The 19,303-nt window shown below is 38.2% G+C and overlaps 2 protein-coding genes across 5 annotated transcripts in view; one reads left to right on the top strand and one right to left on the bottom strand.

The window, feature by feature from the left end:
* The window catches only part of DOCK1 (dedicator of cytokinesis 1), a 550,707-nt gene that overhangs the window by 255,550 nt on the left and 275,854 nt on the right, over nucleotides 1–19,303 (top strand). The gene's annotated exons all lie outside the window — the stretch shown is intronic.
* The window catches only part of INSYN2A (inhibitory synaptic factor 2A), an 82,160-nt gene that overhangs the window by 61,115 nt on the left and 1,742 nt on the right, over nucleotides 1–19,303 (bottom strand). For 2 of the 3 annotated variants that reach the window (XM_060241425.1, XM_060241427.1), the window contains exon 2: nucleotides 4,684–4,765. The exons of the other annotated variant lie outside the window; for it this stretch is intronic. In XM_060241425.1, coding sequence (XP_060097408.1) covers nucleotides 4,684–4,753 — 70 coding nt within the window. In that variant the 5' untranslated portion in view covers nucleotides 4,754–4,765. The remainder of the gene's footprint in view (nucleotides 1–4,683; nucleotides 4,766–19,303) is intronic. 3 annotated transcript variants of the gene reach the window in all.

Here is a 19,303-nt window from a genome sequence, read left to right as displayed (position 1 = left end):
ATTCTTGGCTAAAAACTCCTGAAGGGCCTCCAATTTGGGTGCCAACAAGAGAGTAGGCAAGAGAGCATCAGGTATCAGGTTGATGATGTGCTCATACAGCCAATGCAGGAGCAACTGATCCATTCTTTTCTCCTGAAGACATCCTGATAGTCCACATATTTTGCTGACAGCTGACAGATCTGGGCTGGCAGTAACTCCAGAAAGCACAGGAAGAGCTTCAGGATGACAAGGGTCTCATAAGTACAGATCCTGCTTGTGCCACTTGACCATTAGATCATGCATCTCCAACCAGGATATCCTTAGTACTATTGGAAAGTGGGCATCATGGTGATGTCAAAACACAACTGTTCTCAATGTTTCTGTATGGGCAAAACCAGAGGTTGAGTTTCCTGAGTGACAGGACCTGAATGTGGAAGCTGACTGTCTATGGCTTCTACCAGGATAGGTGTCCTTTTAGCACATATAGGAACCTGGTGTTGCTTGGCAAAACTGGCATCCATATAAGAAAGAGATACTCCGGGGTCTATCATTGTGTACACCAACAACCAGCGCCCTCTGGTAGCTGAAGCTTCACTGGTATTAGGAGATGTTGGGGGCCGCTATCAGGAGTGCTTTGGTGCTCTGCCGTGTGCCCAAAAAGGCAAGTACACTTGAGGCCAGGGATTTTATATTGGCAGTTGAGTCTTGTTCCTCTGGCTAGTTGGTGTAATAATTTGTACCTTCAGCCATGATCCCTGTTGGAGAAGGGAAATGGATGGAATCTGTAACCAATTGTGGGCATCCCAGTTGTAGGCATACTTCCTTACAGGCCTGCTTCCAGCTATTCAGATGACTATCAAAGCACAGGCAGAGCAAAATCAGAGCTTGGAGGTCTACTAGACACTCAGTTCAGACCAGCTTGTCCAGCATTTCCTCTGACAACTCCTCCAAATACTGGTCCATGCCAGCAGCTGGAATTCGGTGGTGTAGTGTGTCACATTACCCCCTCCCAACACCAAATACACTGGTTGGCCATCTCAATCTTTAGAGGGTCTGCAAAGGCAAACTTCATATGTGCCACAAAATCAACAAAATTACTTAGCAATGGAGACTTCATAACCATTTGGCAGCCTTCCCCTTTAAAAGGGTTATTATGAAACAGACCTTTGCCTTATCAATGAGGATATCCCTTGTCTGTCCATGTATAGCTTGCACTGTGTCAAGACTGTAAGGAATTTTTTTTGGCCTCCCTTGAACTTCTTTGGAGTTCTGGCATCTCACTTGGCATTTCCCAGGAGAAGGGGTAGCAGTGACCATGGTAGCAGAATCCTTTGCCTCTGTTAAAGCCCAGCCAAAGCATTTGGAGGGCCTGGTTCTGAGCAGCCAGGTCTGCCAGGGAGAAAACTGCAGCTTTCATGCTGCTGCTAATTTTGGGAGGACACAAATTGTACTGGCTTGCAGGCTCTTGAGTATTGGTGCCAGAAGTCGGGCAAGGCTGGTTCGGTCAGTCCAGAGTCAGGGGTCCAGAAGTCAAGCAAGGCAGAATCAATTAGCCCAAGGTCAAGGGTCCAGAAGTCAGGCAAGGCAGAGTCAGTGGCTCATTGTGTCCACTCCTAACCACCTTTCTTGGCTGATTTTTATAGCCCCATGACTAAGGGTCATGCTTTCAGCCAGCTGCTCAGAAGCAATCCTGTAACTACTCATTTTTGTTATCTGTAAGCAGCTGCCATTGGGCCAGGAAGCATGCAGTTTGCCATCTTGTTTTCAGCTTCTATCTGTGGTGCTCTAAGGGTGCAGGAGGTACTGGTGGGCTTTGAATGGCCAACTAAGGTTCATTTGCTGAATCAGGGCTGGAGAGTGTCAGTGGTTCTGCACCAGCTCTTAGCGGTGAATCCTGACAAGCCTGCAGCTCATTTTCCTGTTGGTCACCTTCTGTTAACTCAAGGCTGACTTAAGTGCAGCTCCTCTTCGCCTGAGGAGTCCTCATTATTGTTGACCCTGACTAACTCAAATTTTTGCTAAAAATGTTTTAAAATATCTATGACCTCTAAATACTTTACAGCCCAACTGGCAAAAGGAGTGTTAAGAAATCGAACAAGGAAACTGGTGATTTTGACTAAAGTGGTTGTCTGAGCCATTACTATATGTGTATATTCAAATATGTTCAAGTTTTTTTTGTTTTTATTGAATGTACTGTATAATCTTGCTTGACTTAGACCTCCCAATTGTATTCTAAGGGTTCAGACTGAGATACAACATATTCTTAGCCCATTTTCTTCTCAACAAAAAAAAAAAAGTATGAGAAGTTATGCTGAGAGATAGGCCCTTATGTCCCAGGTCATCAGGTATTCAGGATTCCATTAATAACAGTGATACTAAGAAATCAGTTTCCCTACTGAGTCATTTAGGTCTGTTGTTGCCAAGGTCAAAAGATGCTAGGTACCCCTAGGTATTTCTCAGAGTTGCTGCTAAAAAGAAATGTAACATTGTCCTGAGCGGCTTCGAGGGATAATAGGATACAATTTCAGGAATGGAATGGGAAAACATTCCCATACACATAGTGAACTAAATAAAGTTGAAGTCCAGTAGCACCTTTAAGACCAGCAAGGTTTTATTCAGAATGTAAGCTTTCATGTGCATGCACACTTCATCAGACAATGAAATGGGGTACAGAGAGCAGAGTTATATATAGCTGGTGGGCAGTGATTAAGCATGCAAAATAGTTATTTATTTATTTATTTTAGTATATTTCTATTCTGCCCATTCCCTGTAGGGCTCAGGGCGGAGTACAACATATGATAAAACAATAAAAATACAATAAAAACATTCTATAAACAAACACAACAGCACTCAGATTACCATGTCATCACATATTGCCCAGCCTAGCTGTTTCACATCATGGCAGTTTTTATGCCATTTCCTAGCACAGATGACAGTGCTGGGCGGGGAGGCCAACCAGATCAAGAATAGATGCCCACAGCCTCAGCTTAAAGCCTGGTGGAACAACTTTCTCCAGTAGAACACGGCACTTTCTCCAGTAGAACACGGCACTTGAGCCCGAAATATTCTACAAACCCTGGTGGAACAGATCCGTTTTACAGGTCCGGAAGGCTAGTAAGTCAGGTAGGGCCTGGATCTCAATAGGGAGCTGATTCCACCAGATCGGGGCCAGGACTGAAAAAGCCCTGGCTCTAGTTGAGGCAAGGCAGGCATCTCTTGGGCCGGGGACGGCCAACAGATGTTGGTAGGCCGAACGTAACAACCTCCTGGGCATATATGGAAGTTAACAAATTCAGTTAACAAACTGAAAGAACAACCAGTTTGGATACCATTTGTTGTGTTGGAAAACAGCAAAGTCAATAAACAATGTCAGAATTGAAGAGTGATGGTGAGAGAGTGTGTCACAGGCACTAAATGCAGTGTGTTAATTGCTGTGCATGCACATGAAACCTTACATTCTGCATAAAAATTTATTGGTCTTAAAGGTGCTACTGGACTCCAACTTCGTTCTATTGCTTCAGATCAACACAGTTGCCTACCTGGATCTAATTATTAGATTATTCATGATACCACAAGTTATGTGCTGTTTCCTTGTGACTGAGTTGGTTCTAGATAGGATGGTGGCTTTTGGTAGTCTTGCTTGCATCCCATTCTTGTTATATCTAGGATTTTTTTTTTAAAAAAACTTATGCTCTGTGTAGTCACACACTATTGAAAATAACAAGTGCAATACAAAATACTGAAAACTAAGCAGTTCAGTTGCTATGGGAAGTAGATAGTTCATCCCTTGTGTTCTTTGACAGAAACTCCTTTTTGTACATTTCTTTCTGGTAAATTTAAAGTGGGAAAATTGTAGAGCAAGCTATGTTAACATCAACCTATTATTGTTAAGTATCAAGGTAAAAGAACCACAAATGTTAAAAGAACCACAAAGTGGCCACTATGCAATTAACAGTCAATCATCAAACAAGTAAATACTTTTTAATCCTGTTTGAATTAATTGGGAATTAAATATGCTTAACTTTGCACTCTATGCAAGACTTGCATGTTACTTTATTTGTGAATATATTGTAAATCTTGGATGACTATATACAAAAAAACAATCTACTAGTAAAAAATTAGCAAGTAGGTTGAAAATGAAAATGTTCCAGATTGGTATGAATTCACTGTGGCTCAAGTTTGGAATCTTTTTTCCCCCCATGCTAGGTATTTTGCCGTGGAATATATGAGGTAAGGAGACAGGGAGAGAGAGTCCTCTTTAGTGGGTTTATCGCTGTGTGAAGTAGCCACACATTTTGCAATGGAAGAGTTCCATTGGTGTTGATTCAGGCCGCTTTGAACCTGGATACATTTCACTTCAAGATAGGCACACACCGTTCTGGAAGAACATTTGAGAGAGGTTTGTGCTGATAAGGCAAAGTCTTCCATAGACCGATAAAGACATTATGTCTTCAACTTTGTATATCATTTTAACATGTGGCTTGTAACTAGTGGAGTGTCACAGATTTGCTATGTATTGCTAATAATGATCTACTGATTTTGTTATCCAATCTATATGGATTTGTAACGTTAACACTTTTTAATGCTAAACTGATTCTTCCCCAGTATTTTAACTTTTGGAATCTTTAACAAATCACATCTTTTTTTTTTTAAGTCATGTTTGCAACAACTATTAAGGAGGAGTTGGTGGAGGCTCTTGCTTACCTTCATCACTGAGAGATTGTGAGGCTGGAGATGAAAGATTCCACATCTCATTATCAGTCCCTTTAGCCATCTTGCCACTTGCCTAAAATTAACACATGGTATGTTACTGACAGGCTATATGTTGGGAGGGGGGACTTTAAATCCTTTGTATTCCAAGTCAAAATTCACCAGTGGGACAACACTGAACCTCCCTTGAATGAAGCAAAGGTGATGTCATTGTTGTACGATGCTTCAGACACTGCAGTGTTATTTGCCCTTTCTATGGGTGCATTCACACTACAGTAAATAATGCATTTTGCAACTGGATTTTTACTGTGAAAGAATAGCAGAAATCCACTTGCAAAACACATTACTTAGTGTAGTATGAACTCACTTTATGACATTTTCTTCCTTGAGCATCTGAATTAACAAGAAATGTGAATTTTAAAAATAAAGATTTCTATAACCATGTACAACTTGATTATTGTAATTCCATACAAAAGCTATAAATTAGTACTACATGAATAAATCCAAGATGGTAGCTAAGATCATTAAGCTGTATTCTGTAAATGTTTGTTATAATTTAAAAATGAAAATAACATCTGTATTAAACTAGCCTTTAACAAGCTGTATTAAAAAACAACATGTAATTAGAATTGAAATCACTATTTAGGAGAAGAAAGTAAGAGTGCTGTCAGTTTACTCAATCACGTCATAGTTCTGAAATGTCATATATCACATTTATCTTCAACTCATAACATGTAGTTTGTAAACTGGTAATTAATTATATGTTGCTGTTTAGAGACACTTTTTTAAAACCATGTTTATGAATGGCAGACTTTGGAGTTGGATAAAAGAGGTATCAAGAAATATAAAATGTTTCCCTAAGCACAGAAGACTTTATGAGATATATTCTTGATATGTGTTTCATCTTTATTTGAAACGGCATTTTATTTTGTACTTAAATAAGTAACTAAATTATAGTCAACTTTTATGTAAGAAGGTTTGTATTCTGTTTTTTGTTTTGTTTTTTGCTAAGGGAAAAAAACTGAAGGACCATCTGACAAGGATCCATATGTTAATCGTCTTCTGTTTTCAGTAGGTAAAGGGACAACCCATTGAAGGGCTGATAGATTTTCAAGTGGAACCTGCTGTGTAACAGCTGGTTTACTTAGTAAAACAGACTGGCTTGCTTACACATCACCTAAAATTCACAGTGCGTAATAAAACTGGCTATGTTTCACATGGTTATCTGACAGACTCTCCCAACCACTCTTTGTAAACAATTACAGATCAAAAGTGAGTTGATCTAGTTTAATTTTAAAATTCTTTAAGACACAAAGGCTGAAAAACAACATAACAACTGAGCTCAGTGTTTTCTATGCTAACAGTGAGAATGGCCCATACCCATTCCAAGCTAAAAGGTAACAGAGAGATGTTCTCCACACCAAAATCTATAAACACAAGAGCTGAATTGAGTGAAGGTATAATTTAGAGCAGGGGTGGCCAAACTGTGGCTTGGGAACCACATGTGGCTCTTTCATGCACACTGTGTGGCTCTTGAAGCCCTTACCACCCCACTGGCTGGCTTGGAGAAGGCATTTCTTTCTTTAAATTGCCTCTCCAGGCCAAGCCAGCAAGCAGCTTGGAGAATGCATTTTAAGTTGCTTTCTTTCTTCCTCCTCATATATTTTCCTTCCTTCAGGTCTTAAGCTCTGATGTTCATGTCTTGCGGCTCTCAAACACCTCACATTTATTCTATGTTGCCCTTACATTAAGTAAGTTTGGCCATCCCTGATCTAGAGCCTGAAGTACAGCAAATATTCCACTTGAACAATACTGGAAGGCTAGACTCCTAATATTTACATCATTCTTATCCAATGAAGAGGGGCTTTGTATTGCCTACCAATTGAAGGGACAGATGGTGTCAGAACTATTATAAGTAGTTGCAACACTACTTACTATTATGTGCCACAGAAAGTTCCTGATAGACCGCTTTGCTAACTTCGAAGTTTAAACCAAAAAGTTACCAGTAGAATCTTTAAAATATTTAGTCCCTCAATCCAATAACTATGTGACTGCATGGGGCCATTTATTCCAATCTGGAGCATATCAGGTTTATAAAGCAGATTAGAGAAATAATTTTCCAATAATATGAGGCAGAAGTGTCAAATTTACTTGTTACAAGGGCGGGGTCTGACAAAAAAGTTAGTTTATAAGGCTGGGTCACATCTGCCATAAAATATAATGCCAAGTACCAGAGATATAACACAGGCAAACCTAATTAACAGTATTTTTTACTTAAAATACAAACAAAAGGAATTGATTCCTAGTAATGAAAGCAATTTATTTACTGGGGAATCCACAAAAGCCCCAATAAATGTATTTAATCAGTGCAAGGCTAGGGCTTTTTTCGGGGATACCATACCCACCCCATAGCCATTTCCTTTCCTTTCTTGACAGCTTTGATTACATACACCTTTACTGTGTGCATCTGTGCACCTGCTCCCACCTTGAGCAGCCTTCTGCCTTCCTGTCTTGCACTAGTTGCTCGTGGGATGGATAAGAGCTCTGGATGGGCCCCCAGGTCTTTGCAAATCACTACTGGACATTATTGTTTCTTGTAAATGTCCTGTTCATTTCTGTTGGTGCAATACACAGTCTTTGAAAGAGGGAGAGAATCACTCTGATTTTTACGATACTTGTCAGTCCTAAAATCATTACAACTTTAATTAATGTTAATTAATGCTGTTTGAAAACACGTTTTAGAAGTAAATAATTGTGGCAGGAAAGACATAAGATTAGGAATCAGACTTCTGAAATAAAAAGTGAACCAAGATAAATCACTAATGGCAAGAGAAAAGTCTGGCAGAGCTGGTCATGAGCAAAAGAGGCAAAGGCTAGCAGGATGAATGAAGCAGAGTGCCTTACATTTTACGCAAAAACCAGTGCATTGGTATGTCTGGTAGCAAATAGTTAAATGTATAGTTTCATATGCCAAGATTGATCTGCTGTACATGGAGGCCTATTTGATGAGATAAATATGGACCAAAGAAGTTCATTAACATCAGAACAAATTGTTCACACATTATTGTGTGCCACTGACCATTGTTCATTAGTGTGGCTGTTTTAATGGACCACAAATGCAGAGAGGCCCCTTCTGTTTTTTTTTTTTTTTAAGATGATGCATGTCTACGGAGTGAACATTTAGAATCATACATAGAGTTTAACATCTATATTTACTTTGTAGTTAAAAATTTAGAATAAAGTATCAGCCCTGAACTGTTTTTATTTTGTGGACTTCCAATCCAATTGGACTCCCCCTGTGCTCATACTGAACATTGTGCCCTTTTATATCACCCCCAATATGCCAAGTTGTGTTGCTCCAAAGAGGAGAGCTACTTTCCATTATATTCAACTTCGTCCAGTCTCCATGGAAACTAGAAGGCCAGAGATTATACATAGTACAATTAGGCAGGGGGTTGAGGGGTTGGCCATTTGTTAGGATTCAAACAGTCTATAATGCTGTCTTCAAATTACAGTTTATCACATGGAAAAGGAGAAATGGGTGTGGTTTCAGAGACTTTGAAAATGTATAAATCTTAGGAATTAAAAAGGTTTGAAAGGACAAGTAGCATTTAGAAAAACTGAAAGAGATACCATGAACAAGTCCTTGATAAACCTGCTTTATCTGTACTGATATCAGATTATGAAGATCACCACAGGGTAACTCCTTGGAATTCTGACCCCCTCCCCCATTTCCCCTGAGTAGTGTACTTATTCAGATCCGCTGTGTATTTTCTCAAAACCTACAGGAGCATGAATGCAAGCTGCTTAACTAAATTCATAGTATCAAGATCACACAGAAGTGATATCACCTTAAATATTGTGCAAAACCACTCTCATAGACAAGGACAACAATATCAATGACCCAAGGTTTTTTTTGTTTTGTTTTGTTTTAAAAGGAAAATACTGTTATGCAATTGTAAACTTTATGGAGGTTTCGTGTAATCAGTTTTACATACAATTCAGATGGAATCAGTGGATCATGTTTCAGCTTTCATTTAGACCAGGGATGTCAAACATGTGGCCTTGAGGGCCAAATCAGGCTGCCGGAGGGCTCCCATAAGGCCCTTGAGCAACTGGCTCTTGTCTGCTTCCTTCTCCCTCACACTTGCTTCCTTCTGCATAATAGCTTGCCTTGCAAGGCTTGCTCAATCACACAGGAGCTACAGAGCAAAACCTCAATTTTCTACATTGGTTGAGGCTCCTCCCATTCCTGGTCCCCTGGAAAGGGAGGAAAAGAGCCAGAGCTTCCTAGTTCCCTGGATCCCATGGAAGAAATTCAAAGAATGACCTTTAAGACCAACAAGTTCTAATGTTTTAAGCATGTTTTAAGAGGGTTTTTTTTAATTTAGCCATGTTTGTCTGTGTCCTTTAAAAAGTTTATATCTCTGCTACCTAATCTTAAATAGGTACACACATGGCCCAGCCCAACATGGCCCTGGCCCAACAAGGTTTCATTTATGTCAGATCTGGCCTCATAACAAATGAGTTCGACACCCCTGAATTTTAGACACCATGCTTGCCATTTTATTTCAAAACATTTATAGGTGTAATGGCTAAATAAGACTTAAGTCTTAACCATGGATAACTTGTCTTTGCCCAGTCATTTGGTTACCTAAAGTATAAATATTTTAATGTTAATATCTTAACAGAAGGGCATGAATCTCTGTAGTTCAGTAATTCAAATGATGAAGAATCAGTTTTGGTCACATGGATGATTACTTCTGTTGAGAACTAAAGAGGAAGGATGTGACCCTGTTAGTTCTGCTGGATCTCCCAGCAGCCTTCAGTACTATTGAGCTTCATTTCAGTACTGGAACACAGAGGCTTCCATGTTAGAGTGGTTTGAGTCCTATTGGGAGAGGGGGGGTCAGTCTCAGAATATAAGTTTTAGGGGATTCATGCTCTGCCTCATGGCTGTTGGCCGGTGCCACTAGGTTCCATCTTATCCCCCATATTAATATTTACATAAAGCTACTGAAAGGTTGGAAAAGAAGGGTAGAGCTGAGTATCATCTGCATATCAGTGACACCGCAACTTATACCTTTTTATTACTTTCCCCAGTTATATAGGTATTATATGCATTATATAATCAAACAGATCTTAAATAGCAGGGTGGGTTAGGTTGGAACCCTGCAGAACTTCACAGGCCAATGTATATCTATAATGTATATCTATTTCAGTACTATCATTACAATACATATTGACTGAACAGGATGCCAGTGAATTTAGTAATGTTCAATACAATAAATGATTGTCTAGATTTGAGCTAGTTTTCAAACCTTCAGGCTAGTTTGATTTCATTGAGCTTACTTTAACAGTGTTATCTCCATCAGTTGCTTATCCAAACTTTAGACTACTGTGAAATATTTTAATTAATCCCAGACGTTCAGTGAGATTGCATGTTACTCAAAAAGCACTGTAATATTCTAGGTAAGTGTCTAAGGAAAAGGCTGTGGCTTATTGGTAGTTCATCTGCTTTGCATTTAGAAAGTTCATTCCCTGGCATCTCCAGTTAAATAGATCAGGTAGTAGGTGATGGGAAAGGCATCAGTTGAAACCCATTGTCAGAATAGATAATGCTGACCTTGACAGACCCCACATAAGGCAGCTTCATATGTTCATAAAGATTATTTATTGTTATTATTATTTATCATATTGCAGAGTTACACACAGGAAGTACATAATATAAAATAGGTTTTTGCAACAGATATGCAAACCGAGTGGACAATCCCTCTAAATACTAATATCTAGATTTTCAATCCACTCAATGGCAACTGGGGAGGGTTCAAACAGCTCAGTCACATAAAGATATGTTTAGAATTGGGCTCATATACATCCAGTTCTGGATCAAATCTTGTTGGTATCACTGTAGAATTAATTGTTAAGTGTTTCTATTTCAGTAGGGGGGGCATTTTGTGCTATTTCCATTCCAGCTTTTGGCAGATTGCTAAAGGCTTTCCTTTTTAAAATTAGACAAAATCTATGATAAGTTGCTAGTGCAGGCTTTTACATGGTTGAACTGCAAATTGTTCTGATGCTGAAATGTGCTGTCAAAAGTGTTTAATGTCAGACTTGTTTTCTTGTGTCCATTTTTGCAAGTAATGTATCTTTGTAACATGTTATTTCCTGTGTCAGAAACTAATACTTCTCTGATTACATTACAGTCCTATGCATACTTACCTGAAGGTAATGCCCAGTGAAAATAGTGGGAATTGCCTCAGAGTAAATATGCATAGGATGAACCTAGTTTTAAAAGCTTGCTGAACTGCCAGATGTATATTTAATTGTTGCATTTTTACTGTGAACTTTAAATGATGAGGAAAACAATACTTTCTTTGGAATTTCTTGCTGAAATAATTTATTAAAGATGTTTAATAATATTCTCAATAATATTGCAATACTGTGGAGTGGTTTTAACCAGCAATAAGAATAATATATAAAACAAAAGAAAAAAAATTACCTCAAGGGCTAACTTTCCATAAAACTAAAAGATCAACCATGAGAGAGACACAACTGACTAAGGGGGAGGAGATCAACAAAAAGTTGTGTGAACATCCCACCCCCCATCCGAAATGTCTGTTTGAATACTTTGCTGTGATCTGCTACTGGTTTGGGTGCCCTTTAGATGTTCTTTTAGCCACCTGGAGCACCACTTATCCCTGAACAGCTCCTGCTCAGCTGGGAAAAAACAACAACAAACTTCTGAGTAATCTACCTGTGTGGATTGAACCTGACTGTGCAAGTCTTTCCTATGAAATCAGCATTGCTTCAAGCAGGTATTGATTTCTTGGGATAGATCTACAAGCCAGCCCAAATGGTTTGGGTGATTTAAATATTCTTCCAGCCTTATGGGGGCTTCCTGTGTATAACCAGGTTTCATATGGCTGGAAGAATACCTAAAGTGTTTGACAGTGTGAGTATGCTTTCTAGAAGAACGCCTGGAGGGTTCCACAAACATCTCTCTGGATCAGAGTTTTATATGGTAATTACACATAATAATGAATTCATACTCATTCTTTTTTTTTTTTTGCCTGTTTGTTTTCCCCCAGTCTTGTATTTATTACAATGGGATCTCCACTTATGTCAGTTAATATCTGTGGTTCTAAAAACACTATGTAAATATATTATGCTCAAGCTGTTGTTGAATTTCTAGGTTTGCAATTTTACCGCAGAGAACAAAAATAGTTTCTAACATAAAACTGAGCATTGGGAAATGGCAGTTTTCTGGAAATCAGGGTCATAGAACAAGTACTGCAGACTTGCTATGGGAAACTTAGAAAACAGAAGGGTCTGATGGGATTTCCGTAGGTTAGAGGATGAAATCTTACACAACACAACTATTTTATTATTACTTTTATATTTTGCCCTTCCTCTGAGGAGCAGAAGTAGGTTATGTACTGTGAGATGGTGAATTGCTGACTTCAAGGCTGTTTTGAACCCAAATTTCACAGATCTGCTCAGCACTCTTGCCACTCTTCTTATGGTTCCATTTTGTTCTTTAGCTCAACAAGTCTGCTTCAAGGATTGTTTGCTTTTATATCCTATTTATGAGCTTTCAAAATGAATGCTGGATCTTTGGTCTGATCCATTTGGATGGTTCCTGTATTTTGAGTAACAGAACTTAAGTTTTAGCATGTTTATAAAATGTGAGCTTTGTTGACAAAAGTCTACCTACTCAAAGGGAAACCTCAGGATCTCCATAGTGCATCTAACTGAAAGGCTGGGACATATAAATATAAAAGACACGCAGTACTACTAGCTATTAATAGTCAAGCCTAATAAACTATATAAAAAAGATTCCTGAGGGGAAAAAAGTAACTTTGTTCACTAAAATGTTGTTTTAAAGAGAGTCTGTGATGCTGTGAAGAGAATCTTGGTTGCAGTATCACTAAGTTTCACCTTAATGAAATTTAGTAGCTGAGAGACAGCCGCAGAGTGCATTTTCTGTGAGCATTGTTTTGCAAACTTGTAAATATATATGGAATAATCAAAAAGGCATTATCAGCAAACCTAAAATAAACAGAAGAATATGTAATTAGCTATTGAGTTATTTAAAATTTGTCAGAGAATCAGAGTCCCCACTTGCTCCCGGATAACTGGAGTCATCTGATTGTGAATAGCTAAACCATAACCTATATATCTATATATTTTCCTTTTATGCCAAGCTGATGTTCTCTGACAAGAGTGCAGTAACATATACATTTGGTGGTTTGTGCTGGGCATTTATATTAACTGGTGCTTGGAAGTGGAACAGGAGGTGGGTTAGTAGAGTTAGAAGAGAAAATATGATGCAGTGTAATCAGGTCCCAAAAAAGGTTTTCTGTCCCCTTAAGCATTTGAGCAGTAAATCAGTAGGTGTATTGTTTTCTTCTCACAGCATCACTGTGATTAGGAAATCTATGTATCTGGAACAAATCAAAGCCCCTTTAAGGTGAAGAGACATCCTAAACTTTACTTTGTATGTGAATAGATAAAGACATCTGGGAAAATCACAGCTCACACATGTGTGTGTGAGTGAGTGAGAGAGAGAGAGAGAAGAAAACTGAGAACCAGTTAAGAAGATATTGCATTTATATCCCGCCCTTCAGTTTGAAGATCAGAGTGGCTTACAATTTCCTTTATCTTCCTTGCCCACAACAGACACTCTGAGATAGGTGGGGCTGAGAGAGCTCTCACAGAAGCTGCCCTTTCAAGGACAGCTCTGCAAGAGCTATGGCTGGCTCAAGGCCATTCCAGCAGCTGCACGTGGAAGAGTGGGGAATCAAACCCGGTTCTCCCAGATAAGAGTCCGCGAACTTAACCACTACACCAAACTGGGGCTTTGTAGTGACGTAGTAATTTGAATCTCCACTTATGCCAAGGGAGCTCATTGGATGAATCCCCACACATGTAATGGATGCTTGCTGAGTGATTTTGGGCCAGCCATACTCTCAGTCTAACCTGCCTCACAGGGTTGTTGTGAGGATAAAATGGAGGCGAGAACAATGTAAGCCACTTTTGGCCACACTGGGGAGAAAGATGGGATACAAATAAATTAAATAAAAATAAATAAAACACTGTAGTACACACCTTTATTTTTTATTAAAAACTTTAGAAATGCCTACTGTTGAGGAACTGACATCATGGCATACAAAGCACCTTCTAAACACCCTTCAACCATATTTTACCTTATTTTTCTACTTGTGCCCTCTTCTACCTAATACATAGTAAGCACTTAGAGAATTTTTAAAAACAAAAAGAAAAGCAAATAAAGATTAGGAGAAACATAGCCTCAAACCCAAACAAAAAGTTTGATGTGACAGAAAAAATAGCAAAGAAACATTTTGAATAGCGCTAAGTATTAAAAGAATGATTTTAACACAAATACTGAACTGGTTTATCCAATATAAGTTCATAACATGCCCCATTATTAGCAAGTTCAAGGCAAGATACAGAACTGAAATCAATCTCTGGATACTCAGGTGTAGCTTAGTTGTGCTTTTTCTCTTTCCCTTCCCTTTTGTTTAACTATAGATTGAAAACTTTGGAATAAGGAACTATAACTTAGATGTATGGCACTATATAACTTTATTGTGCCAATATTATTATATTAAAAGCAAATAAAATTCTTATGCTAGGGCTTGTGAACCAATTTGTGAAATGATAAACGGAAACAGTGTTTGGAAGAGCTCTTCAGAACAATGCAGCATTTGCTACGGCTGTTTAACACTAGCAGTTGGAAACTGCTGCTGGAAGTGGATGCTCTTTCTACTTGGAGAAGCAAAGTATAAACTGTTGGAAAGAGAGATGATTTACATGTTATGTATGACTTGATCTATGACTCTTTAATCTGCATCAGGAGAATTGTTCTTAGAATATTTGTTATGCCACACCCTGTATTGTGGTTGCAGATTGTAAAAATAATAATCTATAATGCGTCTGAAGTTTACAAAAACCTCACATTATAAATGTAGCAAAATAGGAATGAGGGTTTTCAGAAAACACTGAGTAGCACCATGTATGCATCGTTTTATCAGTTTCCATAGAATTCTGTTCTGTGGCATTGGAATATGAGTATACATTTATGACGTATGTTCTCCATTTACAGTTTTGGGGTAAGTTCATACATCACCTGGTGATTGCAAATAGAAGTGCAAATATTAATATATGAAAGGGTCACCACAGAAAGTTTTCATAAAGCTTTACATTACTTTCAACACTGGCCATTTAATAGAGGCATTTTACATATCCAATTGCAAATCACTGAGACAACCCAATCATTAAGTCATTATAATGAGACATCAAGTAGTGCACATGCATACGTGAATCAGCCATTTCTGAAGTACTTAACTGATGTAAACAGTGCCTCTCTATTTAATAAAGAATCGTCCAGTAAAAGAATTTGGATGTATTCCAGTCCATGTCTATTGGTGATGTAGTCCCATATGGTAGAATAGAGGATTTTAGTAAATGGAAATTGGAACCAGCTGCATTGATGTTGTTGGTTGATCAGTAATACTGACATGAAAGGAAAAAACACATTCTCATTTCTAAAACTGAGATAATGTACCAGGAAGATATTATGCACAAGTATGGTCACAAAATGAATATTTTACTGTTCTTTTGCCTTCATATCTTTGTGTATCTAAAAATCTGTTCAGTTTTAAAGCAACTGATTACTTTTTGTGCTATAGTATTATTACTTTTTGAAAGCTGTAAATTTGCCCAGTAGATAGGCTTCACAGTACTGATGCTGCACAAAAAAAGCATCTGATCATGTTCTTTACAATTAATAATTGATTTAAAGGATTCAAAGTATGTAAATTTGAATATTGGATTACTTGTAACCTGGCATGTTGTCATTTATTACTGTGCTTATTTTATTTGAAACTCCATATCACTGCTTATGTTGTACAGAAGGGCCTGTGGAATGACAACTACTCCATCAAATGGATTTGTACTTATATCCCACTTTTCTCCCCACTGAGAACTTAAAGCAGCTTAAAATACTGTTCTCCCTTCCTCCATTTTCTTACAACACCCCAGTGAGATCAATTAAGCTGCAAGTGTTACTGAACCAAAGTCACACAGCAAGCTTTCATGGCAGAGTAGGGATTCGAATCCTGGTCTCCCACATCATCTATGCCACTGCTTTAAAGTCCTCATCATTACCATGCAAGTCACAACATGGGGGGGGGGGGGGGGTTGCAGTCTGGGATCTAAATAGCTACTTTAGGCACATCCTAGGATTTAGGATTGGCAATTATTGCTATAGCTAATCTCAACACCTTTCTACAGTACCTGATTAGGGTGTGGTCTGCCTAAAATAACATGTGCAGTGAGCAAGTGTGGTCTGCTGTTATACTGTGAACTCTTTGAAGTTTACTGTTCCTTAGGGAGGCACCTATTTGGACTAACAAATTATTGGAATTGCTCTGTGATTTCACAGCTCAGTAACTTTGTGAGACTAAATGCTTACATTTTTAAGTACAGATTTTTTGTGTCAAGTAATTACACTTCAGTGGCTTCCTCTATTGGGTTGGTTGTAACTAAGGGCAATTATCTTAACATAATTTTCTGATGAAGTGCCCCTTTTTAAGATGACTTGTTGCTTTCTAGTTGGCTTTGAATTTTTAAGCAACAGGGCAGTTGCCTGTGGTATTATAAGGTGGAAGAGTTTAGTGGGGATTTTCTTCTCCTCCATCCTTAAACAGCTTGAAATGGGGAATAAATAATGGTAATGGGAAAAACTGAAGGAAAATCTTGTAAAATAAATAATTTTAAAATAGAGTTTTAAAACAAGGAAGAGCACAATAAGTTTGTACTACTGCAAGTCTCTTACACCCCAGATGACAAGGCAAGTAGCAGGAGTGACGTCAGCATGGGTACTGTGTTTCACTGGATTAAGAATTCACTAGATTATTGAAAACTATACTGCAGATAGGGAAAAACCTTAAGTATTTGATGCAGAAGTGCAGTCTGGGAGTCAGCTAAGCCTATTGCTCCTGAAAGATGGTGGCAAGACTTTGGTAAAACAAAAACCTCAATTTGCTGCTTATGTGCCTGAGGTTCCTCCATCTTCTGATGAGTGTTTATAAAGACAGATACACTGTCAAAGAACAAACCAGTGTTATGAGCTGAAACCAGTGTTATGAGCTGAGGGGCTTCACTAAAATCCATATCTCAAAATGAATGTCCGGAATAAGCTATTGATATTGCAGATCCAGATTCTCATTAATTGTTTTTGTAATCCACCTTCAGTCTCAGTGAGAAGGCAGGCTATAAATAAAGTTAAGAATTAGTATTTACTGAGATGCAGCAGATACACATACAATAATAAAAGGAACTACCTGCCGTTACCAAGACTAGGTATGATGCTGCAATAATGTTGAACTGGTCAGCCATATTATAAAATGTAACTCAGTATCCAATTCTGTTGCTACTACTTAATTACAGGGATTTTCTATGTCTTTTGTTTCTTATCTCTCAAGAAAAAGGGTTTGTTTTCATATTTCACAATGCTGAGGTTGACTTACAGGGTTGAATCCAAGATAATGTTCTAATGGATCTTTTCTGCTTCTTTCTTTCTGCTAACCCACTGAATTTCATGAAAATGCTGTTCTTGTGGGTCAGGAACTTGAGAAACAGTTTGGGATAGGAAGTGGGCCTGTAAGAGAAGGGTGACTGACAAAAATTATACCTTTATAGGAGCAGAAAATTATGTTTGGATCCAACCCATGGTTTCTGAGTGCAGGTTGTAAAACTTTTTGTACAGAATTTGTGGTTTATATTTTCCACATTTTTACTTTTTGCCACTGACTAGCAAAAACATAGATGTATTAAGGAACATTCTAGTGAAGCAGTGTGTAGTCCTATCTCTAAAAGAGGCTATATTTGTAATTGCATTTATAATAAAGTGATTTTTTTTAATCTCATAAATATTTGGAACAATTTTAACACTCAAATATGTATTCTTAAATAAGTGGAGTAACTTTAAGTGTTATGCATATTTGGTTTCTTTCACACTTTCTGTTGTCCTGAGGGCACAGGGGTGAGAGTAGAAAAAAGCTAAAGATTTTTTGCATGACTTCCACATTCTTGAAAATGTTACCTAATGACCACACATCATCACTTTGCTGACATGTTCTGCTACAGGTAGCTTAGGCCTGATTACAAACAGAATGTTACCAAATGTTGTACTCATTGATAGACCAGCTAACTTGCAAAATGCAAAAGTGAGTCTGCAGGAGAGGTTGCATATTAGCTTAATGAACAGACCTGTGCACTGAATATTGAGCAGTTTAAATGCCCCCCCAATTAGTAAATACTGGTATCTTTATTAATGTAAATTTCCTTTTCCAACTGGATATTTGTCTGCATAGCTTGTATCAAAGGGCTATCTACTTCCTGAAAGGGTTATTATAACTCCAGAACATTTAATATTAAGGAGTATCTTCAAATCATTTTAATCAGGGCTACACAGAGCCACAGAAAAGCACATTTCTTTATTTTATTTGTACTGCAAGGTGTTCCTAGGTTAGATCAGTTAAATTCTAATACTGGAACACATAAATGTATGATGAACTGTATTTTTAAAAAGTAAGTAAATAATGTACCAGCAGTAATCCTAAAACATTTGCAAGATGCCATATTATTACTGATGTCATCAGTTTAGCAATGATTCCCAAAATGCCTAATAGTTCATTTATACATAAATACTTGCTTAAATTTATTTGTGCTGCTTTTATACAGTGCAGAATTTACACTAGAAGGACACCAAGCTTCATTTCCAAGTTGGGAGGGTAAAAAAAAATGATGGGAAAAGAAAATATACAGAGATAATATGCTTTACAGTGCAGGCCAAAGCAGAGCTACGTTCTTCTAAGTCCACTGAAGTCAATGAGCTTACATGTCCGTAACACTGTTTAGGATTGCACTGTGAGAATCTTATTTCATTTCATGATTACCATTTTTACCAGAACATTTGCGACCATGTTAGTCAGCTTGGTTAAAATACACAGTGTGTGTGTGCAATACGTGGATTGGTCATGTCATGTGATTTCTGCTGGCAGCCGTTCAGCCAGCATCTTGATTTTAACCTTGATATGCACAGAATCCAAGGCACAGAATATAAAGTATCTTTGCTGGAATGAAAAATCACAAGGAACGGATGGCACACGTACCCCACTGCTTTGTCTGCTTTGCTAATGTTTTAGCATTATTTTATCACAATATGCCCCTGTCTTTCTGAAGGGAGAATGCGTCCTTCCAAACTTCCTAATGCTAGTTCCTAAGGAGTTAAATACTTTCAACCAGCCTTACATAGGATTCAAGCTGTTCAGACAGGCAAGGTCGAATTTAAAGTGCCTTATTCCCTAGTCTAGTTTTTGGAGTGTTGGAGTACAAGGAGAGGAGGGTTGCAAGTCCTTTGGGGAGAGACCCTCTGGAGAGGCAGGTGCACAAATGTAACATTTAGTTCCCCTTTTCCTGGTTGCAAAGAATGGGCAAGAGCTGATCGTTCATCTCCACCACCCAGTCCTGGCTAGCAAACTGCAATCCTTGTTGCCCTGTGACATTACTGGCCCTGGCTTTT

The sequence above is a fragment of the Heteronotia binoei genome, chromosome 6 (genome assembly GCF_032191835.1).
Source record: "Heteronotia binoei isolate CCM8104 ecotype False Entrance Well chromosome 6, APGP_CSIRO_Hbin_v1, whole genome shotgun sequence".
NCBI lineage: Eukaryota > Metazoa > Chordata > Lepidosauria > Squamata > Gekkonidae > Heteronotia > Heteronotia binoei.
The sequence above is the reverse complement of the archived record's forward strand: the minus strand, read 5'-3'. Positions and strand labels throughout refer to the sequence as shown.